This window comes from Lontra canadensis, unplaced genomic scaffold (genome assembly GCF_010015895.1).
Source record: "Lontra canadensis isolate GAN:19392208 unplaced genomic scaffold, GSC_riverotter_1.0 scaffold133, whole genome shotgun sequence".
In the NCBI taxonomy this organism is placed as follows: domain Eukaryota; kingdom Metazoa; phylum Chordata; class Mammalia; order Carnivora; family Mustelidae; genus Lontra; species Lontra canadensis.
In genome coordinates, this window is record NW_022631127.1 from 1101376 (window position 1) to 1128409 (window position 27034).

General features: G+C 44.5%; 1 protein-coding gene across 1 annotated transcript; it reads left to right on the top strand.

Moving 5' to 3' along the window:
• Positions 1-36: 36 nt before the first annotated feature.
• On the top strand, positions 37-27034 carry RPN1 (ribophorin I). The gene is made up of 10 exons (XM_032842789.1): positions 37-322; positions 4226-4290; positions 6653-6959; positions 12429-12638; positions 14654-14846; positions 19405-19504; positions 20959-21097; positions 21344-21463; positions 25207-25452; positions 26650-27034. Exons 1-10 carry the CDS (start codon positions 62-64, stop codon positions 26830-26832), a joined length of 1824 nt encoding a protein of 607 aa, XP_032698680.1. The 5' UTR covers positions 37-61; the 3' UTR covers positions 26833-27034.

Sequence of the window (27034 nt, forward strand, 5' to 3'; positions counted from 1 at the left end):
GTGGCCGGAGGCGGGGCGGCGGCGGCGCTCGGCGCGGCTTGCGGCTCAGCTCATCCTGGTCATGGAGGCGCCCACCGCCCGCCTGCTCCTGCTCCTGCTGCTCGGGGCCTTGAGCCCGGCGCCGAGCAGCGCCTCCCCGGAGGCACCGCTGCTGGTCAACGAGGACGTGAAGCGCACGGTGGACCTCAGCAGCCACCTGGCCAAGGTGACGGCCGAGGTGGTCCTGGCGCACCCGGGCGGCGGCTCCACGTCCCGCGCAGCCTCCTTCCTCCTGGCTCTGGAGCCCGAGCTCGAGGGCCGGCTGGCGCACCTCGGCGTGCAGGTGAGTGCGGGCGAGCGGCGGGGGTCGGCGCGCGCTGGCCCGGCCGCCTCGGCGGACACGTCAGCGTAAGCCTGCTGGAGCCTGGCCGCCGCCCACGTGGGCCGCCGCCTGCCCCCGGATCCCCCGAGGGGACCCCTTCTGGGCGGGCGGGCAGTACCCGCGCTGGCTTCGCGCGGAGGATCCCCCGTTACCCGCCCTGCCCGAGGAGAACAGCGGAGTGGCCGCCTCTGCGAAGGGCCTATCGGGGCGCGGGGGTGCACCGAACTTTGATTTCCCACGACTTGATGCAGGAGCCCAACCGGAGGACGAAGAAATGAGCCCAAATGAGTATCTACATTCCCTTAATTCAGTGTCTGGCCCATAGTTGGTGCTTCTTTCTAGCCGTCATCCAATAAAATCAGAAGTGTAACGTTGTGTATTTTCCAGTTTGTAATTTGAAACCGTTGCTACTGTCATGTACGTAAGGTTGCTAATGACGCTTTTAAAATTTTGTTCTTCAAAGTTAAAGAAGTCATGTCGGTAATAAAACCTCTTTTAAACTGTACAGAAAGGTCAGGCCGGAATCACTCCCTTCCCCCTACCGGTTCTCATTCTTGCACTTCAGCAGTATATGGCTTGGAAGTTTGCTTTATGTACTTCCCCAGCATTCAGTGAACGCTTCTACAACTCTCAAGGAAAGAAAATGTTGGCCTACATATTCATAGGTTTGCTTTTTATTACTATTTTCATTAAGTAATGTTCATTAAGTGATTACCCAATTATTTGTTGAGAGAATAGTCATTACAGTGTCGTATTTCTTCTAAGTACGTCTTGCTCTTTGACTGAATCTGGAGCTATAAAGCTGGGTTTATAGAGACTCATACTTCTGAAAGGATTCCTCTTCCTTTTTGTGCCTTGTCTGTGATGGAATGCACAGTTTTACTCAAAGGTTTGTTAAAAGATGGATCAAAACTTCATTTGAGGGGTGCCTGGGTGGCTCAGTGGGTTAAAGCCTCTGCCTGGGATTGAGCCCCACATTGGGCTCTCTCCTCTGGAGGGAGCCTGCTTCCTCCTCTCTTTCTCTGCCTGCCTCTCTGCCTACTTGTGATTTCTGTCAGATAAATAAATAAAATCTTACAAAACAACAACAACAGCAACAAAACTTCATTTAAATGTGTGCTGCCACCTTTGATTGTCTTGATGTTAAATCCCATTCTTTTATAAAAACTAGTTCTGGGGGGCACCTGGGTGGCTTAGTTGGTTAAAAGCACGTGCCTTTGGCTCAGGTCATGATCCCAGAGTCCTGGTCAAGCAGAGAGCCTGCTTCTCTCCTTCTGGCTGCTGTTCCCCTTGCTTGTGCTCTCTCTGTGTCAAATAAATAAAATTTAAAAAAACAAAACAAAAAACTAGTATGATGTATTGAAGTTGCCGCAGTTTAACAAGACAGCTGCAGAAGCTATCTGCCATCATACTGGAGAAAGGCAGATTACTGCAGACAGGTCCCATTCACAATCCACTTTGTGTAGAGTGTTGTGGTAGGTGTTTTAAGTACATTCTCTTTAACACTCATGATGGCCCTTTGAGGTGTAGGCTTACTGCAGGTGAGGAGTGCAGTCGAGGAGTTAGGTTGTGTAAATCCCATGTTAGCTCTTAAGAGCGATGAGTGAATCGGGACTTAGGTTAGTTTCAGACTTTGTGTGCTCTTTCACTGACCCCATTGCGTCTTCTGGCGTAGGTGGCTCTGAGGTATGGTTGTGTTGGGATGTAAGACCTGCAGCCACATCACCAGATTTGTTCAAAATCATTTGTTAATTTTATAGCCCCACTATAAATGGATATATGTACTCCTTTACACCCCTGTCTCAATGAGAATTGTAACTGGATATTAGACTTAGCAAAGAGGGTGTGTCCAAGTCAACAATTGACTTGGAGACCTTGATAGGAGGCCTTGATAAGGTTGCTAGAAGTTTTTTCTTTTTTTTTTTTGGATTTTTTTTTTTTTTTTAATTTAGTCATTTGACAGACAGAGATCACAAGTAGGCAGAGAGGCAGGCAGAGAGAGAGAAAGGAAAGCAGGCTCCCTGCTGAGCAGAGAGCCCGACGCGGGGCTCGATCCCAGGACCCCGAGATCATGACCTGAGCCAAAGGCAGAGGCCCTAACCCACTGAGTCACCCAGGTGTCCCAAGTTTTTTCAATGGATTTCTCTTCAGCCTTCCATGTAGAATTTTAGGAACTGGTTAGAAGGGACAATGGTGATGTCTTAAAAAAAAATTTTTTTTTTTTTTTTTGGTAAGATTTTTATTTAGGGGTGCTTGGGTGGCTCAGTTGTTAAGTGTCTGCCTTGGCTCAGGTCATGATTCCAGGGTTCTGGGATCAAGTCCCATATCAGGCTCCCTGCTTGGCGGGAACCCTACTTTTCCCACTCGCGCTGCTTGTGCTCCCTCTCTCACTGTCTCTCTCTTTGAAATAAATAAAAAAATTCTCTTTTTCTTTTTTTTTTTAGATTTTATGTATTTATTTGACAGAGAGATCACAAGTAGGCAGAGAGGCAGGCAGAGAGAGAGGGGGCAGCAGGCTCCCTGCTGAGCAGTGAGCCCGATGCAGGGCTCGATCCCTGAGATCATGACCTGTGCGAAGGCAGAGGCTTAACCCACTGAGCCACCCAAATGACCCTTAACAAATTCTTTTTGAAAGATTTTATTTGATTTATTTGACAGAGAGACAGCGAGAGAGGAAACACAACAGGGTGAGTAGGAGAGGGGGAAGGAGGCTTCCCCTGGAGCAGGGAGCCCAATGTGGGGCTTGATCCCAGGGTTCTGGGATCATGATCTGAGCCGAAGGCTGATGCTTAACAACCGAGCCACCCAGGCACCTCTAAAATTTTTTTTAAAAAGAATTTTATTTATTTGGGAGAGAGAGACGTAGGGAGGGAGGGAGTGCAAGCAGGGGTGGGGAGCAGAGGGAGAGAGACAAGTAGACTCCTTGCCGAGTGCAGAGCCCAATGGTGGGACTTAGTCCCATGATCCTGAGATTATGACCTGAGCCAAAACCAAGAGAAATCAAGGCTTAGATGCTTAACTGACTGAGCCACCCAGGTACCCCTAAACACTTTTTAAGGATTTTATTTTTAAGTATTTTCTATGCCCAATGTGGGGCTCAAACTTCCGCAGAAGAGTCATGTTTCAATGACTGAACCAGCCAGGCACCCACTTTTAGGCATTTTAAAATATTAAAAACAGCTTCTTCCCCATTATAGTTCTTTGTGCCCTATTGGGAATAAGTGCTTCAGCCCTACTAGAGTTTGGCCTGGCAAAGAGATCAACAGTGTGTATTAGGTTTTCCTTAGAGTCTGCTCCACTGTCTCATGATTCAGGGTGTCTGCTCTTTCTTAGCAGAGATACTGCTGAAGTTAACATTCTTTTTCTGGTTACACCTCCTTTTGCAGTGAAGGATGAGCATGAGGGAGTGTGACAAGCAGTAGCTGTTGGACTTACCCACTGTTAGCTTGTATGCAAGTAGAACCATTTTTGGCCACGTGTGAGACTTTTTTACTACTGTAGTAAAAGATATTTATTTTCTATGCCAATGTGTGTTTGAATGTAAATGAAGACGAAAAATGTCACCTTTGTATTGGGAAATGGAAGTGTAAAGTATAAGTGTAATTTTTATTTATATGTGTGTGGTTGGTCATTCAGGAAAATATGTATTTATAGAGTTTACTGTACAACTTAGTACAAAAATAAGTCTTTGACTATGTTCTTATGTTTCATATGGAAAAAAATTGTTACCAGAGTTGTTTTTAAAGTGTTCTTGTAGTTTGAATACTTTACTACGGTTATTCTAAGGCAGTTGGTTAACTGTTGACTCAAATTTAGAGGGTAAAAGACATAATAAAAAGAATAGCCTCTTTTGTCCTGTTATAGGTGAAGGGAGAAGATGAGGAGGAGAACAATTTGGAAGTACGAGAAACCAAAATTAAGGGTAAAAGGTAAGCAACCAAACAGTCAGAATATCTATATATCCTGCCCCTTCTTGTTATAGGTTATCCTTTTGGTTGGAATCATAAGGTAGGAGAGTTGCTGAGGAAGTACCTGGTGTTCTAGAGGCTGTTTCAATTAATATAGTGTGTGGTAAGTAAGCAACAGCCTGTAATGTATTCTGGACCCAGTTATGTCTTTTCTGATTACTAATGCTAAAATTGCCCCTCAGGGTGGCAGTTTGTTTTACAGGAAGGTAGCTACTTTCCGTACCAGGTCAGGTCTGCTAATGTATGTGAGGATAGGGATCCCCAAACAGTGGATGGAGAACCAGTATGGTATGTGAGAACTGCAAGCTGTTTGCCTCAGTAGATAGCCTCCCATCTGTTGCTGGCTACCATCCTCTTTCCAAACGGCAGACAACTCTACTCCCCTTATCTCTTCTTGAGGCTTCAGGGCATTGAACGTGAGACTTCTCGGAGGGAGCAAGGCTGAGCTCTCTGAAGGCTGGGGTTGGACTTGTTCTCTGCTTTAGCCTCAGCACCTAGCATGGGGCCTGGCACTTACTAGTTACTGTAAAACACTTTGTTAAGGATATTTTCTAAAACGCATAAAAAGCAGGAAGAACCAAATGAAGAATCTCCATATATCTCATCACCCAGCTTCAGCAGTTATCAGTATTTTGCATGGTATTTATTAGGCATTGAACTGTGTGTTCAGTGAGTGATGTGGGAGGAAGAAATGTTTTTAGCCTCAGTGATTTTTTTTTTTTTTTAAAGATTTTATTTATTCATTTGACAGAAACGCAGTGAGAGAGGGAGCACAAGCAGTGGGGACAGGAGAGGGAGAAGCAGGCTTCCCGTCGAGCAGGGAGCCTGATGCGGAGCTTGATCCCAGGACCTTGGGATCATGACCTGAGCCGAAGGCAGACGCTTAAGGACTGAGCCACCCAGGTGCCCCTATTCTCAGTGCTTCTAAACTGGAGGAGGGAGCAGTTGTGTCCTGCCCCGCCCAGGACATCTGGCAATGTCTGGAGATGTTTTTAGTGACAGCTGAGGGGTGCTGCTGGCATCTTGTGGGTTGAGGCCAGGGATGCTCCTGAACCTGCTGCAATGCCCAGGACAGGTCCCTTCTCCCAGCACAAAAGTAGCCACTCACGAATGTGAGCAGTGCCAAAGTTAAAAAGTCCTATTTGCTGAGGCAGACAACATTAGCTTATGCGGTAGTTTATCATAAAAAGAAATAAAATATTTGATTCCTGACCAGCAAAACTTTGAGCCTTACAGCTCTTGGTTCCCACATGATTCAGAAAGCAGGTCTCCCTGCTTGGCAGAGTTTGTTTTTGTTTGATTTGGTTTGTTTGGCAAAGTTAAAAGAATTTTTTTCTCATTAGTTCTGAATTTTTTGAAACGGAGAATATGACATAGTAACTGTTGTTTTCTTTATGCATATGCCCATTTATACATAATTTTACACAAGTGTATAAATGGGATAATGTTAAATTTATTGACCTGCCTGTATAAAGCTTAATGGCAACATTAAACAAGTCGTTTATCCTGCAACCTTAACATGACAATGTATATATCTTTGTTCTGATCCATGAAAAAAAAATGTGCTCCTTAGATACCAGTATAGTCAGCTCTGTGTTGACTGCCTAGCCTTTCATCAGTCAGAAGCCTTCATTAGCTGCTGCTTCTGAGTTCCAATGAGAATTGATATTTCTTTTCCTTTTTTTTTTTTTTTTTTAAGATTTATTTGCTATAGAGAGAGTGAGTTCAGGCCAGTGAGCAGGGATGGGGAGGGCAGAAGGAGGGGAAGAGAGACTCTCAAGCAGACTCCCTGCTGAGCACAGAGCCTGACACAAGGCTCTGTCTTAGGATCCTGAGATCATGACCTGACCTGAAACCAAGAGTCTGACACTCAGCCAGCTGGGCCACCCAGGCACCACTGTATTCTTGTTATTATAACAACTGTGAAATGTATTCCCAGACATTTGTCTTAAAAGGCTTAAATTAATGGGTTAAAGGTGATCTCTTAAAGGTAACTGCATTTGTTTTGGGTACAAAATGTTGCCATGACTTCGAGCTGCTACTTCTTTTTTTTTTTTTTTTTTAAGATTTTATTTATTTATTTATTTGACAGAGAGAGAGAGAGAGAGAGAGCGCGCACAAGTAGGCAGAGAGGCAGGCAGAGAGAGGGGGAAGCAGGCTCACTGCCGAGCAGAGAGCCCGATGCGGGGCTCGATCCCAGGACCCTGAGATCACGACCTGAGGCAGAGGCTTAACCCACTGAGCCACCCAGGTGCCCCCGAGCTGCTACTTCTGTTTTTGGTTCCCTTCATTTCTTAATTTTCTTGCCTTGTTCTTCCTCCAGTGGGAGATTCTTCACAGTCAAGCTCCCAGTTGCTCTTGATCCTGGGGCCAAGGTTTCAGTCATCGTGGAAACAGTCTATACCCACGTGCTTCAGCCATATCCAACCCAGATCACCCAGTCAGAGAAACAGTTTGTCGTGTTTGAGGGGAACCATTATTTCTACTCTCCCTATCCAACGAAGACACAGACGATGCGTGTGAAGCTTGCTTCCAGAAATGTAGAGAGCTACACCAAGTTGGGGAACCCCACGCGTTCCGAGGACCTCCTGGATTATGGACCTTTCAGAGACATCCCTGCTTATAGTCAGGTAGGTGCGTGTGGAGTCCAGTCTGTCCCTGCCGACTTGAGAGAACATCTTCTGGAGTGACCGCTAGTGGATGGGCTTGGCGCTGTGAGATGGGTGTACATCCAAAGTCGTTTTTAAGATCATCCCAGAGATTTTCACCTGTTGTGAAATGATGCCATGGGAGTCACTGTTCTCATTTTGGGAGTACAGTTAGAGGCTGGGAGGTATAGGAAGATTTTTAAGAAGGGCTCGAATAAGGAAAAACATGGCAGTTCCTGAACCTCATAAACTTCATGACTTGGATTTTTGAAGCAATGGCACATGAGCTGAGTTGAATGACTGCATCAGCACTTAGGACCTGTGGAAGCCTGACAGTAGCCAGTGACAGTGATAACTAGAGATTGCTGAGGTCTCTGAGGGAGCCCCACAAACAGCAGCCATCTTCCCCCCTTTCCCAACTTCTGTGTACACTGAGAAACAAAAGTATTGAGGTAGGTAGGAAGTGGCAAAATATGTAGCTTTATAACAGGTAAAGACTAGGTTGAAGGATGCTGCCACTGCAGAGCTACAGAGGCATCAAATGCAAGGGCTGGGGAGGAGAAGGGGATTAGGGAAGGGAAGGACAACTTACCCACATTTTTATTTCCTAGGCTCTGTAGATAGTGTATTAAGTAAGATCATTCATTTCATTGAATCAGAGTTAAAAACGTAGTTAAAAAAAATTTTTTTTTATTCTCTAGCTATAGACGAGGACAATCAGTGAAACTAAATTATTAGATTACAAATAAATTAGCTTCCTGGGAAGATGGGCAAGTTGTATGTAGCACAATTCTAGCAAATATACTCACATTAAAGAAGAATAATAAAAAAGTAGCATTTGGAGGGTTGAAGTCAGGGTTGGGGGAGGAGGGAACAAGGCATTGTGGGTGGAGGCCCCAAGATGGGAGACCAGGTGCTGTGCTGATTGGGGTGGCTGCTGGGGTAATAAATCAGGCTGCCTCGTTGAGCCTAGGAGTTGGGCCTTAAACAGAGAGGGAGCAATCAAGGCTTTAAAAAGACTGTTGTTATGGAAAAGTTCAAACATATACAGAAGTATAGAGAATGGTGCAGTAACTTCCCGTACACCTATCACTTCGATCTGTGGGTATCAGAATATTACTACACTTACCAGCACTCTTTTTTTTTTCCTCTGCTGTAATATTTTAAAGCAAATCTTAGGAATCATGCCTTATCAGCCTACGTACTTGATTATCATCTTCGAAATACATGGATATTTAAGACCTGTGCATGCATTTCTGTGTTTAGAACGTATGTCACTGAGGATGTACAGTCAAAATACTTCCAGTGCCACTTGAAATAATTGTTTCTGTTTTCTCAGTCTCTCAGATGTTAGTTTCACATCTGTTCATTTCGGTTCGTTTTCTGCTGTTTAAGAATCTTTTTTTTTTAAGATTTTATTTATTTATTTGAGAGAGAGACAGAGTGAGAGAGCATGAGAGGGGATGTCAGAGGGAGAAGCAGACTCGCCATGGAGCTGGGAGTCCGATGTGGGACTCGATCCCAGGACTTCGGGATCATGACCTGAGCTGAAGGCAGTTGCTTAACCAACTGAGCCACCCAGGCACCCAAGAATCTTTTTTTAATTGATACGATTTTTTGAAATGAAAACAGCCAAAATTATGTAACAAGGTATATTCACAGAACTGTTGCTTCCACTTCTCCCTTCTGTCTCTTCTTGGTGACCATTTATATTAGCTTTTGGTTTATCTTTCTAATTTTTTTCTATAAATATACGCAGATCATAGTAAATTTATATTTCCCCCCTTTCTCAAAAAGCACCCTGTGTGTACTGTGGACTCACGGGTTTTTGCCGGGGGAAGTGAGAGTGGCTCTCTTCGATTCCTGATGTAGTCACCTTGTGGTGCAGAGAGCTTTTGGGGCGCATGCCTCTGTGGAGCTGAGGGACTGGCTGGTCTGAGTTGTGTTTCTTTTTTTTTTTTTTTTTCCTCTTAAAGATTTTATTTATTTATTTGTCATCGAGAGAGAGACAGCACAAGCAGGGAGAGACGCAGGCAGAGGGAAAAGCAGGCTCCCTGCTGAGCAAGGAGCCCGATGTGGGACTCCATCCCAGGATCTTGGGATCATGACCTGAGCCGAAGGCAGCTGCTTAACTAACTGAGCCACCCAGGTGTCTCATGAGTTGTGTTTCTTCTAACTGCATATTTATTTATTTTCCTTATTTAAAACTGAATGATTCAGTTTATGTTGAGGGCAGGGATTTGTTTGTCTCTTATGTAGCCTTCTAAATTTTGAATATTTTGGATTTTGGACTTTCTCCATTTTAAATTAATAAAATGCTCATGAGAGACTATTTGGCAAATACAGGAAAATTTGACGCCAGTTGACATCCACTTTTGACATAATAGTACATGAGTCATTTCTAAGCATAGGGGCTTTTTAATGTGGAAATCATATCATGTATAAAATATTACATGATCCTTTTGCCGCTTAGACAAACATTTCTAAATATTTTAAATTACTTTTGTAAGCCATTTTTTAAAGATTTTATTTATTTATTTGACAGAGAGAAAGATCACAAGCAGGCAGAGAGGCCGGCAGGGAGAGGGGGAAACAGGCTCCCTGCTGAGCAGAGAGCCCAATGCACCAAAGCAGGGCTCCATCCCAGGATCCTGAGATCATGACCCGAGCAGAAGGCAGAGGCTTAATCCACTGAGCCACCCAGGCACCCCTGTAAACCATTTTTTTTTTTTAAGATTTTATTTATTTATTTGACAGACAGACAGATCACAAGTAGGCAGAGAGGCAGGCAGAGAGAGAGGGGGAAGCAGGCTCCCCGCCGAGCAGATAGCCCGATGCAGGGCTCGACCCCAGGACCCTGAGATCATGACCTGAGCCGAAGGCAGAGGCTTCAACCCACTGAGCCACCCAGGTGCCCCTCCTGTAAACCATCTTTTTTTTTTTTTTAAGATTTTATTTATGAGAGGGAGAGCACGCACGGGAGAACACAAGCAGGCAGAGGCAGAGAGAGAAGCAGGCTCCCCAATGAGCAAGGAGCCCGATGCGGGACTTGATCCTAGGACCCTGGGATCACGACCTGAGCTGAAGGCAGCAGCTCAACCTACTGAGCCACCCAGGCGTCCCCTGTAAACCATTTTTAATAGCCACTTAAGATCCTGTAATTTGATGTCTTGTAACTTATTTGCTAAATTTCCTATGTTCGACAGTTAGCTTTTTACCTATAATCCTGTAGTGGTCTTCTCTTCACATATAACTTTTTATATAGTCTCAGGGTGGATTTTCTTTTTCTTTTTTTTTTTTTTTTAAATTAAGTTTAGACTTTAATTCCAGTTAGTTAACATAGGGTGTAATACTAGTTTCAGGTGTACAATAGAGTGATTTTCAACACTTCCATACGTCCCCCAGTGCTCATCACAGCAAGTGCCCTCCTTAATCCTCATCACCTATGTCACCCATCCCCCCACCCACCTCCCTCTAGTAGCCATCAGTTTGTTCTGTTTATTCTCTGTAGTTGAGTGTTTCTTAATGTTTCTCTTTATACACACACAAACACACACACACACACGTATTCCGTTTGTTTCTTAGATTCCGTATATGAGTGAAATCATATGGAATTTGTTTTTGTCTGACTGATTTCGCTTATCATTATACTGTCTAGCTCCATCCGTGTGACTGCAAGTATGAAGATTTTAGTGGCGGAATAATATCCCATTGTGTTTGTGTGCATGTGTGTATACCACATCTTTATCCATTCATCCGTCACTGGGCACTTGCGCTCGTTCTGTATCTTGGCTAGTGTAAATAATGCTGCTGTAAACATCGGGGTGCATGTATCTCTTCCAATTAGTGTTTTTGTGTTTTTTGTGTAAATACCCAGAAGCGCCATTGCTGGATCATAAAGTAGTTGTATTTTTAAGTTCTTGAGGAACTAATGTGCTGTGTTCCACAGTGGCTGCACCAGTTTGCATTCTCAGTGCATTGAGGGTTCCTTTTTCTCCACATCCTCACCAACACCTGCTGTTTCTTGTGTTATTGATTTTAGCTGTTCTGACAGGTGTGAGTTAGTATCTCATTGCGGTTTTGATTTGCATTTTCTTGATGGTAAGTGATGATGAGCATCTTTTCATGTGTCTCTTGGCCATAAGAGAGATTTTCTGAAGTAAAAGTTTTCAAATCAAGGCATATGAACCTTTAAAAATTTCTTGATGAGGGGTCTCCGGGGTGGCTCAGTTGTTTGAGCATCAGATTCTTGGTTTTGGCTCAGGTCATGGTCTCAGAGTCATGAGATCAAGCCCCGCCTTGAGCCCTGCCTTGGGCTATGCGCTCAGCTGCTAGTCAGCTTAGAATTCTCTCTCCCTCTGTCTCTCCACCCATGCAAGAGCCCTCACTCTCAAATGAATCTTTTAAAATAATTAAAAATCTGGGGTGCCTGGGTGGCTCAGTGGGTTAAAGCCTCTGCCTTCAGCTCAGGTCATGATCCCAGGGTCCTGGGATCGAGCCTGCTTCCCCCTTTTTCTTTGCCTGCCTCTCTGCCTACTTGTGATCTCTCTCTCTGTCAAATAAATAAGATCTTAAAAAAAAAAAAAATGACGCGAAGAACTAATATTACCACTTCAATTTATTTATGACCTTGAATGTGTTAGAACTGCTGGGCCTCTGTTTTTAATTTGTAAAACGAGATGAGTAGTACTTCATTCTGTTGTTTTGAGGATTAAATGACCATGCATTTGTTTGGCGCTTATCAAGAGTGACTGACACGTATATTTATGTTAGCTCCATACACTTAGTTAAACAGGTCTCTCTTCTGGGACCTTCCCTGGGTAAGTCTTCTCCATGTTAAAAAAAATCCAGTAGTGTCATGAATCATCCTCATTTTTGAGGTTATTTGCTAGCTCACTGGGTAGAGATTATGTCTTTAGGAGATCATATATATTATACCTTGTCAGAATTTTTCTTTATTATAGGTTAAGATTTCATTTTCTTGCAAAACTGCAAAAATTATTCAAAAGGCAGTTTGAAAACCTCATTGTAGAAATTTTGAAAATAAAAACTACGAGGAGAAAGTAGACACAATCTAAGAACTCTGTTTCCTACCGTGTTGGGTTTCTCCTGTATTTCATTTCAAGTTCTTTTTGTTCTTTTACGCCTATGGTGGCTATAAGATAAGTGGCATGTAGAAGTTTTTGTTTTTAAAGTACAAACGATACTTATGTTGGAACCTAAAACAATTTTGTATAGCCTGTTTTTCCATTTAGTAATACATCATGAATATTTATTTCCATATGCCATTAAAAAGTTCTAGTAAGCATTATTTTAGAATATAGTGTGCAGTAGAAACACCATAATGGAGCCATTCTCTTGCTGATGTATGGATTGTCTCCAACGTATTTGAAACTAGTATTGATTCATCTGTCACCTAGACTTGGAACAACTTTTCTCCTTTCTCTCCAGGATACTTTTAAAGTACATTATGAGAACAACAGCCCTTTCCTGACTATCACCAGCATGACCCGGGTCATCGAGGTCTCTCACTGGGGTAACATCGCCGTGGAAGAAAATGTGGACTTGAAGCACACGGGGGCTGTGCTGAAGGGACCTTTTTCACGCTATGATTACCAGAGACAACCAGATAGTGGAATAGCCTCCATCCGCTCATTTAAGGTACAGGGTGTGCAACATGGACATCGGGAGAAAGTACCCTTTTATCACATTTGCCCTTTGGCTTCTTGAAAGTATCTAAATATGGACCATTGTTTAGGATCGATTGGTGTTCAAGTAGTTCAGTTCACAAGGTTAGAACCAACAGAAAGAGTCTAAAAAAAATGACCCCATTTGTATAAGGAGGCCATTTTTAAAAAGATTTTATTTCTAAGTAATCTCTCAATCATGGGGCTTGAACTTACAACGTTGAGATCGAGAGTCATGTGCTATACCAACTGAGAGAACCAGGTGCCCCAAAGTAGGCCATGGTATGTTTTTTTTGCTGTTGTTGTTTGGTTTTTGTTCTTTTTTTTTTTTTTTTTTTTTAAGATTTTATTTATTTATTTGACAAAGACACAGTGGGGGGGTGTGGAGTGGGAGAGGGAGAAGCGGGCTTCCCGCTGAACGGAGAGCCCAATGCGGGGCTCGATCCCAGGACCCTGGGATCATGACGTAAGCCGAAGGCAGGTGATTAATGACTAAGCCACCCAGGCGCCCCATAGGCCATGTTTTTAAAAGAATATTTGAATAATATAGAAAGGAAAAACTATACCACCACCCAGAATTAGCATTGCTCATATTTTAATATTTCCTCTTTCTTTTATAGTGCTCTTTTTAAGATACTTGATCATATTGTATATGACGTTTTATATATTTTTAGTCTTAATAAATGAAATCTTGTATTTTCAGGTATAATCAAAAACTGAAAACATGTTCAGTTGAAAACCTCCTTGAAAAACAGAGTTTGGGGCACTGGCCTCCTGCACAGTTGAAAATCTGGATATAACTTTTTTTTTCCCCAAATTTTATTTCTTTATTTAATTTTATTTATTTGACAGAGAGATCACAAGTAGGCAGAGAGGCAGGCAGGGGGTGGGGAAGCAGGCTCCCTGCTGAGCAGAGAGCCCGATGTGGGGCTCGATCCCAGGACCCTGAGACCATGACCAGAGCTGAAGGCAGAGGCTTAACCCTCTGAGCCACCCAGGTGCCCCTGGGTATAACTTTTGACACCCAGAAAATTTAACTACTAATATTCTCCTGTTTTCTGGAAGCCATACTATTAACAAAAAAAATCCATTGTCACATATTTGGTATGTTGTATGTATTTTGTACTGTATTCTTTTTTTTTTTCTTTAAAGATTTTAATTATTTATTTGACAGATCACAAGTAGGCAGAGAGGCAGGCAGAGAGAGAGAGGGAAGCAGGCTCCCTGCTGAGCAAAGAGCCTGATGCGGGGCTCGATCACAGGACCCTGAGATTATGACCAGAGCCTAAGGCAGAGGCTTAACCCACTGAGCCACCCAGGCACCCCTGTACTGTATTTTTAGAGCAAAATAAGTTAGAGAAAAAAATGTTAAAATCATAAGAGAAAATACATTATAGTATTTATTCTATCTGCTGAAAAAGATCTATGTGTAAGTGGACCTGTGCAGTTGAAACCCGTGTCGTCCAGGGGTCATCTGTACTTCGTACTATAGAAGGGCTCATTATGAATTATTTCTTCATAATGAGTTATTTCTTCCTGATTATGAAAATACTCTTACAGATTTGGAAGTTATAGTAAAGAATATGAGGTGGAGAAACCCCTCTGTAACCCTACTACCTAGCAATTTAATGGAATTTCTCCCATTTTTAGTTTTTCTCCCTCCACAGAGTAACTTAGAGATTATTTTTATCTTTATCTTTTTATTAATCCTTCAGTGTTCATAAAGGTAGGTATGATCGTCTTCATTATTTATTGTTTAAGAGAATTAGCTATTTACTTACCATGATTGAGAAATAGATGTAATATCTGGAAATTTTGAAGCCTTGGGGGAAGCTAGATAGACCTCTTTTTAGGTTGTCCCAGTTTGGGAACTCTTTCAATTAAATAGTGCTATGGGGAGGTTCTTGGTGCAGGTCTTTTCTGTCTTTAGGATCATCTCCCGTGAGTAAGTTTCTGGGGGCTTTAGAAGGCTTTTTCCCTCTCTTGCAGACCATCCTCCCTGCTGCTGCCCAGGACGTTTACTACAGGGATGAGATTGGCAATGTTTCCACCAGCCACCTCCTTATTTTGGACGACTCTGTAGAGATGGAAATCCGGCCTCGCTTCCCTCTGTTTGGCGGGTGGAAGACCCATTACATCGTTGGCTACAACCTCCCAAGCTATGAGTACCTCTACAATTTGGGTCAGTCTTCAGTAGTTAGGGAGTGGAAAGGGGAGAGACTATTACTTTCTTTCATTTCCTGCATTTTTTGTTTCTAGTGGTGGTTTTGTGTGTGTGTGTGTGTGTGTTTTAACAATTGCCAGTCATTTTGATGGGAAGAGAGTATTTTATTTTTTGGAAGGCTGGGATATTAGGAACAACTTCTCATGGGTGGGGACAGATTACTATTATAAAAGTAATACATGCATTTGGTAGTCAGTTCGAACAGTCCAGTAAAAGTCCTCTTCTTAACACTTCTTAATTTTATAACAGTTAAGTTATATAATATATACTATATACAACATATGTTATATATGCTATACAACATAATATATAGCAATATAATATATAATATTATGATCATTTTGCCATATTTTCTTCAAGTCTTCTTAAAACCTTTGAAATACAAAATTAGAGAAAGCCACACAGAAAAATGTATAGCTCAGTAAATGACAATTAGAATACCTCGTAACCATCACTTACTCAGGCCAAGAAATTGAACTGAGCCAGCCAGCCTAAAGGTTCTCCATGTACCTCTTCCTTCCCCACAATAGTGGTTACTATCCCGACTTTCAGTAACACCCAAGTGTGTGTTTCTGGAGTCTCTAGTTTTGCCCTTTTCAAAAAATTTGATGTCTTAGGAGTTTCTGTTAATCGTTCTCTCCTCCATCTGATTTAAAAAAAAAAATAGTTTATCTGTTGAAGAACATGAGCCATTTGTAGTGTACAATCTGGATTTTGCTGACTTCTTACTCAAAGTGCCATTCAGTGTATTCCTGTGTCTTTTGTATTTCTTGCAAATTGAAAGCTGTTACCTTCCTTGCTGTCTTAGGAAAGGCATTATTGGCCCAGCTTGTATCTTATCTTTCTTTTCCTTTTTTTCTTTTTAAATTTTATTTATTTGAGAGCACACACAAGCAGAGGGAGCAGCAGGCAGAGAGAAAGGGAGAAGCAGGTTCCCCACTGAGCAGGGAGCCTGGCATGGGGCTCGATCCCAGGACCCTGAGATCATGACCTGAGCCGAAGGCAGATGCTTAACCAACAGAGCCACCAGCCTCCCCCAGTTTGTATATTTTCTGTCCCAGACATGGAATCAGCCATTTCTCATCAAAGCCCTACTATCTTCTTGTGGAAAAACATGTTTTAAGACCATAGTCTGAGAACTAGGAATGCATACTGTTCTTAGTTTGGTCAGTATCTAGGCCTTTTCAGTTAACAGAGGTAGGTGTGTATTATATTTCTGTGTAAGAAAATTATGAACTTATATAGTTACTTAATAGTGTGATATCTGTGTTATATCTGTATCTAATTCCATATCGAGTGTCCTTGTTCTGAAGGATAGAGAAGGTGACAATTAGAGCATTACACAATTAGTTGTCTTATCCCACACCTAATACACAGAAGTTTCAGAATAAAAATGATCATACTACCACTTCCAGTGTGATTACTGAAAAGAATTTGTTTATTTTTTGGCATATCCTCTCCCTATTCTACCCCATTGTTTAGGTGTGCTGTGCATATACTGTATAACGTTGTCAGAACAAATAGCCATTACACAGTGTGCTCCCCCCACTTTTTTTTTTAAAGATTTTATTTATTTATTTAGAGTGAGAGCCAGTGAGTATGAGCAGGGGCAGAGTTAGAGGGAAGGGAGAAGAGAAGCAGACTGCCTGAGGAGCAGGGAGCCTGACTTGGGGCTCCATCCCAGGATCCTGAGATCACGGCCTGAGCCAAAGGCAGACGCTTAACTGACTGAGCCACCCAGGTGCTCCGGGCCTCCCTGCTTGTAACTCTAGTCTTACCTTTATAGTAGCTGTAGTTAATGCTCACCATGTCAGTGTTCCATTGACAGCTCTAGTCATTTTGATGATCTGAAGCTCATTCTCTTAGGCAGGGCTTATGGGAATGAGTTCTCACACATCGGTAGTTGATGACAGGTTGTGCCTTTTGTGCATATAAGCCATTTTGAGGAATGGCTCATTACTGGCTCATATGTCTTTCCTTGACATATGTTCCTTTTTTGGTATAAAATGTCATTGTCAAGGTCTGATGATGATCTAATTTTTCCCCTTTGTAAGTCACCTCCCCCTTTAAGTCTTTTTATATAAATATTGAAAGAGATTCTTTAAAATCTAATACTTTTAGTGGAACATGTTTTGGCAGTGGTTGCCATGTTACTGTTCTTGGGTCTGCATTGTTTTTTCAACTTTTGAAAGCTTTTTGTAAGTTTTCTCATTTGAGGCTCCTATTATTTCTATGTTGAGTCTTGGCCTGTTTTCAATATTTGGTAGTTTCTCTTGAGTCTTTTCTTCATTGAAAACTTTGCTTCTTTTTGCTTTCTGTTTATTATAAGACATTCCCTGTTGTGTTTATTTATTCTTATTCCTTTTAGCTTATCCTTCATTTCTAAAACAATTTATTTCTAAAATTTATTTCCTGAAATTTTTCCTGCATTCTGTCACTTCTCTGCATTTCTGTAATTCTGGTTTGTAGTGCTCTTTCATGACTTGTGTCATTTTTATAGTACCTTTAGTTTATTTTGAAATACTGGGAACAGTTTTTTTTGTTGTTGTTGTTTTTAGGGAGAGTGCATGTGGGGGTTGCAGAGGGAGAGAGAGACTTCAAAGCAGGCTCCATGCTCAGCATGGACCCCAACGTGGGGATCAGTCTTAGGACCCTGAGAACATGACCTGAGCTGAAACCCAAGAGTTGGATGCTTAATTAACTGAGGCACCCAGGTGCCCCACAGGAACAGTTTTAATCAGTTTTGTGGCATGAATTTCTGGCATGTTTTCATTTTCTCTTGAAATGTTCTCTCTCTCTCTCTCTCTCTTTTTTTAATTTATTTATTTGACAGAGAAAGCGAGAGACAAGCAGGGGGAGTAGAAGAGAGAGAAGCAGGCTTCCCGCCGGGCAGGGAGCCAGATGCAGGGCTTGATCCCAGGAGCTAAAGGCAGATGCTTAACAACTGAGCCACCCAGGCACCCTGAGATGTTCTCTTTTTTTGTAGCTTTTGAAAATATAACTTACTCTAAGAGTGAGGGGTACCTTTTTTCTGTTGCTCAGTTTTGTTTTGTTTTGTTTTTTTAATTAAAATTTTTTTTTTAAGTGAGCCAAACTCATAACCCTGAGGTCAAGAGTTGCATACTCAATGAACTGAGCCAGCCAGGCACCTCTCTGTTACTCTTGTGTGTTTTTTTTTTTTTTTTTAAAGTTTATTTATTTATTAGAGAGAGAGTGAACATGGGATGGGGGAGGGTCAGAGGGAGAATTGGGGAGCCTGATGGAGGACTCAATCTTGAGGCTCTAGAATAATGACCTGAGCCGAACAGAGTCACTCAACCAACCAAGCAACCCAGGCGTCCTGTTGTTCATGTTTAATGTGAATTTTTAGGAGGAGGTGTTGTAACTGCCCAGTTTCCCTGTTGATTAAATACGGCAGCTTGCTTGTGGAGCCTGCCCTGTCCGTTTCCTGTAGCTCTGTTGTCCCTGTTAGGTTCCATTTTGATTTTCCTCCAGCAGTTTTTCCTCCACTTAGGGTGCTGTCCTGGGAGGGGAGCTCTGCTGGCTTTCCCAAGTTCTCAGGGACTAGACTGCTCTAGACTCACAAGTCCATGGGCCTATTTGCTCGCCCACCATGTGGGGTTGGGGGGAGGACTCTGGAGCTCCAGTCACTTTCTACAGTTGGCCTGCCTCCTTCTCTAGACAAAGTGGTGGCCTCTTTGGGGCTCTTCTCTCCTCAGGTCTATTACTTGCCCTGTTGGCTCCCTCTGCTTTCTCCTTTACAGACATTAGTAATGGGCCGGTTGTGTGTTGGTGTTTTATAACTCCCCATTTGTATTTTGGAGTTCATGGGGATCTTTTTCTTACCTAGTTTTGTTGTAAAAAATGTTCCATGGGTTTTTGGTTTCACTGTCTAGTTGCTCTTTGTGTAAAAATTGGGGAAGACCCATAAGTATGCTGCCAGCACCACCTCTGTCTCCCAGAATCTCCTAGTCCATTAACTTTTTTTTTTTTTAAAGATTTATTCATTTATTTGATAGATCACAAGTAGGCAGAGAGGCAGGCAGAGAGAGAGGAAAGGAACCGGGCTCCCCACTGAGCAGAGAGCCTGATGTGGGGCTCGATCCCAGGACCCTGGGATCATAACCTGAGCCGAAGGCAGAGGCCTTAACCCACTGAGCCACCCAGGTGCCCCTAGTCCATTAATTTTAACAGATTTTTTTTTAAAGATTTCATCCATCTAGTTTGACAGAGAAATCAGAAGTAGGCAGAGAGGCAGAGAGAGGGGAAAGTAGGCTCCCCGCTGAGCAGAGAGCCCAGTGTGGGACTCGATCCCAGGACCCCAAGATCATGACCGGAGCTGAAGTCAGAGGCCCAACCCACTGAGCCACCCAGCCGCCCCTAGTCCATTAACTTTAATGGCACCTCTTAATTCTGCTCTGTGTGAGCTGAGAGTGTCCGTACCCTGTGCTTGCCTCTAGCTCCTGAGTCATTTTCTCTGGTTTTCATATTCTTGCATGTGTTTGTCTTTCTCCAGGTGACCAGTATGCACTGAAGATGAGGTTCGTGGACCATGTGTTCGATGAGCAAGTGATAGATTCTCTGACAGTGAAGATCATCTTGCCCGAAGGGGCCAAGTGAGTGCAACTGTTCCTTTCCTCTGCTTCCCGTTTGTCTTGATAGTGAAGGGGAAGCTTGTGTTCTGGGGTGCTGAGGAGGTACTCACACCTAGCTTTGACTGAGAGGTCTGCAGGGACTTTCTGACTGGAGTTGAAACAGAAACGTTAGACTCAGATGAGGGTACCGGGTTGATTTACGAACCACAATGCCCAGAGTGCCTCTGCGTGACAGATGAGGCGTCCAAAGGGGATGGGACGACCTGCAGCAGGACAGAATGCGGGCTCAGGACATCCAGGTAGCCCTTGTGCTGCGTTTGTACAAAAAAGAAGAGCAACAGTGGCTCTGTTTTATCCTGGGCTGGTCAGACCAGGTTCAGGAAGCAGAGGAGGGTGGGGGGTGGGGGGTGGTCCTGCTGGTGTATTAGGGTTCCATGCTTAGAGAGACAGTAGTGCTCTCTTTGGCCACTGTAAGCAGCAAGAAGTGCATTCGGAAGGGTAAGGTGCTTCTTATAAATTGGTGGCATAGGGGCATCTAGGTGGCTCAGCAGGTTAATCCTCTGCCTTCGGCTCAGGTCATGATCTCAGGGTCCTGGGATCGAACCCTGCATTGGGCTCTCTGCTCAGCAGGGAGCCTGCTCTTCCCCCACCCCCACCTGCCTCTGACTACTTATGATCGCGCTCGCTCGCTCTCTCTGTCAAATAAATAAATAAATAAATAGATTAAGAGAAAAAAATTGGTGGTGTACGTTGCAGAGCCAGAGCATCTCTGGGAGTCCATTTGGTGGAAACTGACAGTTGTTCATGGGTGACCTGCCCTTGGCATGAATGATAAACACCTGTGTGTGTCTTTGTGTCTTCGATCTAGGTTCACTTCAGAGGGGAGCTTCTGCTTGCCTCTCTTGGGTCACATGCCCACTCTGGTCACCAGAAAGATCGGTTACCAGATTTGTTCCTCCTATGGAGGATATTCCACAGGGGATGGGGGGTTCTAGCAAAACTAGGGTGTGAGAACCTAGAGGAGGGAGAGTGGATCTAGGTAGACGAAAACAAGACATGTCCCACTATACCTTATAGAAGTTCTCAGTCACGGGAGGAGAAAGAACTTCTGGAGTAGACTTCTCAGGGGCTCCTTCAGGTACCCAAGAGAGTCTTGTTGGGTGCAGTGTGTAGAGGGCTTTGTGGGCTGTGTGAGTCCAGGGGTCGGCCGGAACTGGCGAGCACTAGCAAGGACAAGATGCAGGGAGACGGTCGTTACCTCAGCGGGAGAGCGGTCTACTAGTCGGGGTGCTCTGGCAGCGGGTCAGCTGTCTCAGGAGGTCTGGTGGTCCTTGGTGCCAGGAGGGGAGCGGAGTGGAGTATGAACTCAGTGATCCTGAAAGGCCCGCCGAGCCTTAGAATTCTCCAACCTCCAATAAACCTCGGTGGTCAGTGCAGTTTGTCTTAGGCTGTATTTCATTCCTACCTGCGTCCAGGAACATCCAAGTTGACAGTCCGTATGAAATCAGTCGGGCCCCAGATGAGCTGCACTACACTTACCTGGACACGTTTGGCCGCCCTGTGATTGTTGCCTATAAGAAAAATCTGGTGGAACAGCACATTCAGGACATAGTGGTGAGTAGCTTCACTGCTCTGCCTTTTGTGTCTTCCTCCGCAGGGTACAGGGTCCTGGGAGCCAGGGACTTGGCTTTCTTTATCTTTCCCTCCTTGGGCTGTAGGGCTTTGAGCACAGTCACCTTTGGGGGGGTGTGGTGCAGCCTGCATGACAGTGGGCCTGCTGAGGCCCCTCTCTTGCCCCCGGGTGTCTGAGTCCTCGCAGACCTGTGGAAGCTGGTCCTCCTTGTTTGTTCCCTCCCCTAGGTCCACTACACATTCAACAAGGTGCTCATGCTGCAGGAGCCATTGCTGGTGGTGGCTGCTTTCTACATTTTGTTCTTCACGGTCATCATCTACGTCAGGCTGGACTTCTCCATCACAAAGGTACCCCTTGGCGCTTTCCCCACATTTGTTTGTCGTTTTGTGTCTTTGATAATGTGTTTGTTAACTTGACTGAGCACTGGGGTCCTCTCAGCAAGCCCAAGGCAGAACCATGTTGCCAGGAAGCCTCTCCCCTGCCTGTGGCCTCTGCTGATCCTTACCTCATGTAAAGAGAGAGACCTTGTTCTTGTTGCTGTGGTCACAGAGCATGCGGGGTTGTGAGGCGGGTTGGCGCTGGTGTGAGTACTGTGGAAACAGGGCAGCCTGGGTTTCATGGTGGGGCTTCCCTGAGGAGGGTGACAGGCAGAGAAAGTAGGGAAGGGCGTTCAGCTAGAAGGAAGAGTTTGTGCAACAGGAGGGAGGGCTTCGGTGGAACCCACAGGGAGCAGTAGGGTACATGCAGCAAAGATGTTGATCTGGCTGGTTCCATAGGTAGCCCAGTGAGACAGCTGCTAGCAAGCCCCATCATACAGAAGGGCTGAGTGGAGGTTTTACTATGAAATAGTTCCACTTTTTAAGTTATAAATGCTGCTTTTGTTTATTTATTTGTTTTTTAAATTTTATTTTGAGTAGGCTCCACACCCAATGTGGGGCCTGAACTCATGACCCTGAGATTAAGAGTCATGTGCTCCACTGACTGAGCCAGCCAGGTGCCCCTGCTTTTATTATTATTATTTTTTAAATTTTTCTTTAAAATAATTCCACATTTCTGGGGGCGCCTGGGTGGCTCACTTGGTTAAGCGGCTGCCTTCAGCTCAGGTCATGATCCCAGGGTCCTGGGATCGAGCCCCACATTGGGCTCCTGCTCAGCGGAGAGCCTGCTTCTCCCTATTCCTCTGCCTGCTGCTCTGCCTACTTGTACTCTCTATCTCTCTGTCAAATAAATAAAACCTTAAAAAAAAAAAAATAATTCCACATTTCTGGAAACTTTGCAAGAATAGTAAAAATAATGATCGTACACTTTGTGCCTAGACCTAGCACTTAACATTTGATCTCTCTTGATATATAATTTTTTCTGGGCCATTTGAAAGTAACTTGGAGACATTTATATACTCTACCCCCTTGAGTACTAAAGCATGCATGTAGCCTATGGGCACTTCCTCTCTTTTTTTTTAAAGATTTTATTTATTTATTTGACAGAGATCACAAGTCTGCAGAGAGGCAGGCAGAGAGAGAGGGGAAGCAGGCTCTCTGCTGAGCAGAGAGCCTGATGCGGGGCTCCATCCCAGGACCCTGAGATCACGTCCTGGGCCGAAGGCAGAGGCCCAACCCACTGAGCCACCCAGGCCCAAGAATCTTCTCTTAACATAACCACAGTAGAGTGATCTAATTTAGGAAATGTTATGTTGGTGTAACTCTGTTAACCAGCATGCAAGCTGTGTTCAGGTTTGGTGGACTGTCCCAGTGACCGTATCATTTTTAGCAATTGTATTTCTTCCCTCAGAATCCAGCTGAGGATCATGCATCCCATTTCGTTGTCTTGTTTGTTTTAATCTGGAACAGCTCCTCAGCCTTTCTTTGTCTTTAATGACCTTGACATATCTGACGTGTAGAGACGGGTTTTGTCTAGTATCCCTTAACTTAGGAGTATCCTATGTTTCTCTCTGATTAAATGGAGATAATGCATTTTTGGCAAGAATGCTATAAAGTTGTTCTGTGTCTACAGGGCATCCCATCAGGGGTACCTGATGTCAGCTGGTCCCAGTGCTGGGATGGTAACTCTCCTTACTTGGCTAAGTCGATGTCTGCCTAATTTCTTCATGTTAAAGTTATAGTCTTTTTGTTTGCAATTAATGTATGGTCTGTTTGAGGCTATATAAATACTCCTATACATTCACTGATTAGTTCTAGCATTTAATATTAATTCTTTTTTTTTTTTTTAAAGATTTTTATTTATTTATTTGACAGAGAGAGATCACAAGTAGGTGGAGAGACAGGCAGAGAGAGAGGAAGGGAAGCAGGCTCCCTGCTGAGCAGAGAGCCGGATGCGGGGCTTGATCCCAGGACCCTGGGATCATGACCTGAGCCGAAGGCAGAGGCTTAACCCACTGAGCCACCCAGGCGCCCCTTAATATTAATTCTTGTCCGAATCTGCTGTTAGTGTGGTGGTTGGAAAACTGATTCCTTTGGTTGGCCCTGTGCTAGAAGGAGAAGCTTTTCTTCCTCGTTGACTGGTTGGCTGATTGTTACTTGTTGGGACTCATGGCTTCTTACCTTGCTCTGTGGGCAACTGTCCACTGGTGCTACTTATTTTGATGCTCAGATTATCCCAGATTTTTCTGTTTTTGTCATGTCTCATCATTTTTTCAAGCACTTCCTTATCATTGGGCACAGCATGTTTCAGGTATATTCTGTACTTTCTCCAGGCAGTCCTGGTTCCGTTCAGTAGGGAAATGGTACCTAGAGAGCATGATCTGGGAGCTAGGTGTGATCATTGCTTTTGGGGTGTCACTGCGTCTGGGCCTTTCAACATCACAGTCAGGGGAGAGAGGTATGGTATTTATAGGAGCAGTTAACACCGCTCTCTCACATCAGTCTGATGCCACAGGATTCTTAACCGTCCTCCCTCATTCCACAGTTTTCACTTCTCTCCTGGATTCCAAAATCAGTGTGTTTATTCATTTGTTAAATTCCGTAAACACACAAAATAGTTTCAGAATTGCTGCCCTCGTGCCCCCAGAAACACCAGACCTATCAGGTAGAGTCCCAGGATTTTGTTAGCAGTTCTTTTTGTCTTGAGACTGAGAATGTCTTGTCAGAGTACTGGGTTCCAAGGTAACTGGCGGAGTTTTCCTGTGTTAACGCATTTGAAATATAGTTAGGTTCATTTGTTTCTGTTTGAATTTTATTGCAGTTTCTCCCTCTGGTACTGTTTAATCTTGATTACTTGATTACTGTAAATAACCAATTTCATCAATCTCCGGATATCCTTCCTGATTGATTTTGCAGAAATAAGGAGATCCTTTAATTCTTATTTCTCCTTCTTTCTTGCACAAAAGGTAGCACAAGTATAATGTCTTGTCCCTTTTTTCTAACTAAGCAGTTTGTGAGAAATACCCATATTAGTTCATAGAGCTCTTCCCATTTATTTATTTATTTATTTATTTTTGCATAGCTGCAGAGTATTCTGTTGAACGAATGGGTCAGTTTATACAGTTTCTTACGTATATGTCTCCCTGTTTTACATCTTTGATAATTTATTGAGAAAAAAACAATTGTGGGCCAAATCAACCATTTGCAGACTAGATTTGGCCTTTGAGCTGCCAAGTTAGAACTTCTGAAGTAGACACATAATGAGAGAGAATTCTGGAAAGTATGTAGGGCCTCATCTGAAGGGCCATGAATGGCAGGATAAGGAGCTCAGACTTTTCCTTTAGGCCCTGGGAAACTCTTGAAGGTTTTAAGGGGAGAGAAATAATAAACTTCCTGGAAGGTTTCCCTGACCTGCACTGAGATTTCTCTTCCCTTAGCGCTTCACCTGTCCCTTTCATGGTGTATTCTAAGCATTCATATTCCTTTTCTCATCCCGTCTCTGCCCTGCTGGGCTTTGAAGTAAAGTTTCATCTTCATGTCCAGTCCTGCCCTTTGCTGAATTGGTCCAGATTTAGTGTCATCAAAGGTTGGATTCTCTCACATTCTAAGATCGCTTTTCTTGTTTGCACAGCCAGTGGTGGGTACTCTTTAGGAGGTAAAGCTTAGAGCAGGCTCAGGCCTGGATGTTGTCACTCATGATGTCTCCCCGACAGGATCCAGCTGCAGAGGCCAGGATGAAGGTGGCTTGCATCACGGAGCAGGTCTTGACCCTGGTCAACAAGAGAATAGGTCTCTACCGTCACTTTGACGAGACTGTCAATAGGTACAAGCAGTCACGGGATGTGTCCACCCTCAACAGTGGCAAGAAGAGCCTGGAGACAGAGCACAAGGCCTTGACCAGTGAGATTGCATTGCTACAGTCCAGGCTGAAGACAGAGGGTTCTGACCTGTGTGACAAAGTAAGTGTTCGCCATCCCGGAGTCACTTGGGTCTTTGACCTCCCTTGTCATGCCTTCAGGGATTGTCCCCCACTTCTAGAGCACCACGGGGCTGCTCTGGGTGCACATGCTGGGCAGCTCTTGCTCACTGCTGGCTTTTGTCCCATGGTGCCAACCCTTAAAGTAGAACAAGAAATTTGGGGGTTTCGGTTACAGGCTGGCTTTGGGAAGCTCTGTTAGCCTCCACGTCACTGTCTGTCCATGTGGCTGCTATTGAGAACGACGGCTGGCTCTCCCAGAGGCCAGCCTGGGTGAGGCTCCAGGCTACTCCTGTGTGCTGAGAAGAACCTAGACTTTGAATCAGGCATTTGATTCAGACTTTGTCAATATGGGCAAGTTACCTGACTTCTGTGCCTCCGTTTCTTCGGGTGTCAGTACTTACCTCACTATGTTGTGAGTGGGAAGTGAGTTGGTGCACGTAAAGTGCTAAGAACCCTGCCTGGGACCTGCTTTGTGAGTGAGTCTTTGTTACCTATAAAGGAAGAGGGGATCCCCTCCTCCTCAGAGGTACCCCTCAGAGGCCCTGATGATCCTCCTCTCCACACGCCACTCCCAGTACTCCCTCTCCTTACCACTGTGTTCTGTGTAGCACCTGCCTCTTTCTGGAACTCTTTGCGTGCTGTGTATTCCCTGGTGGCTGTATGAGGGCCAGATGCCTCATCTGTCTTGACTGCAGTTTTCCAGAGCCTAGACTTGTGCTTAGCACTGTGGCTCACTCCGTAATTGTTGAATGTTAAATGATTCTGACTGTGAAGTCCTCAGCTTCACACCCAGCTGGTGATAACCGGCGTCATTCAGTGTCTCTGCCACACCCCCGCCATCAGTCCTGCCCAGCTGAGTCCCTTGGACCTAATTTGGCCAGCCCAAGGGAAGAAGATAAGCGTACCTCGAGGACCTACTGTGTGCCTGGCACCGTGCTGGGGGATTGCCCATATGTTCCCATTCGATCCCCACGGTCCTCCCGTACAGCTGAGGCCTGAGGTCAGAGTTTAACGGTACAGAGAGTGGAGCTGGCATCTGAAGCCAGGCCTGTCTCCCTCCACTGCCGGCGCCTCTGCTCTGGGAGCTCCGGGGTCTGTAGGCAGGGGAGGTGGTGGGCCCTGCTCAGTGTGGGCCGGGGACTGCTCTGAAGCTCTGCCCTGCTCTTGCCTCGGCCAGGTGAGCGAGATGCAGAAGCTGGATGCGCAGGTCAAGGAGCTGGTGCTGAAGTCTGCGGTGGAAGCCGAGCGGCTGGTGGCTGGCAAGCTCAAGAAAGACACGTACATTGAGAACGAAAAGCTCATCTCTGGAAAGCGGCAGGAGTTGGTCACCAAGATCGACCACATCCTTGATGCTCTGTAGCCCCTGATCGTTACCTTCGGGGTGGGCCCAGGGCGCTGCACTTTCAGATGCCAGGTTGGGGGTGAAGGGGGGAGGGCTACCATCAAGGCCACTGAATGCTGGCATCTGTGTTTTACAAAAGGCCTTCAAGGAAGTGAAGCCAGGGCCTGCCATAGGCAACACAAGAAGCTTTGTTTTTGTCTTTAAAGGGTTCGTTTTTTTT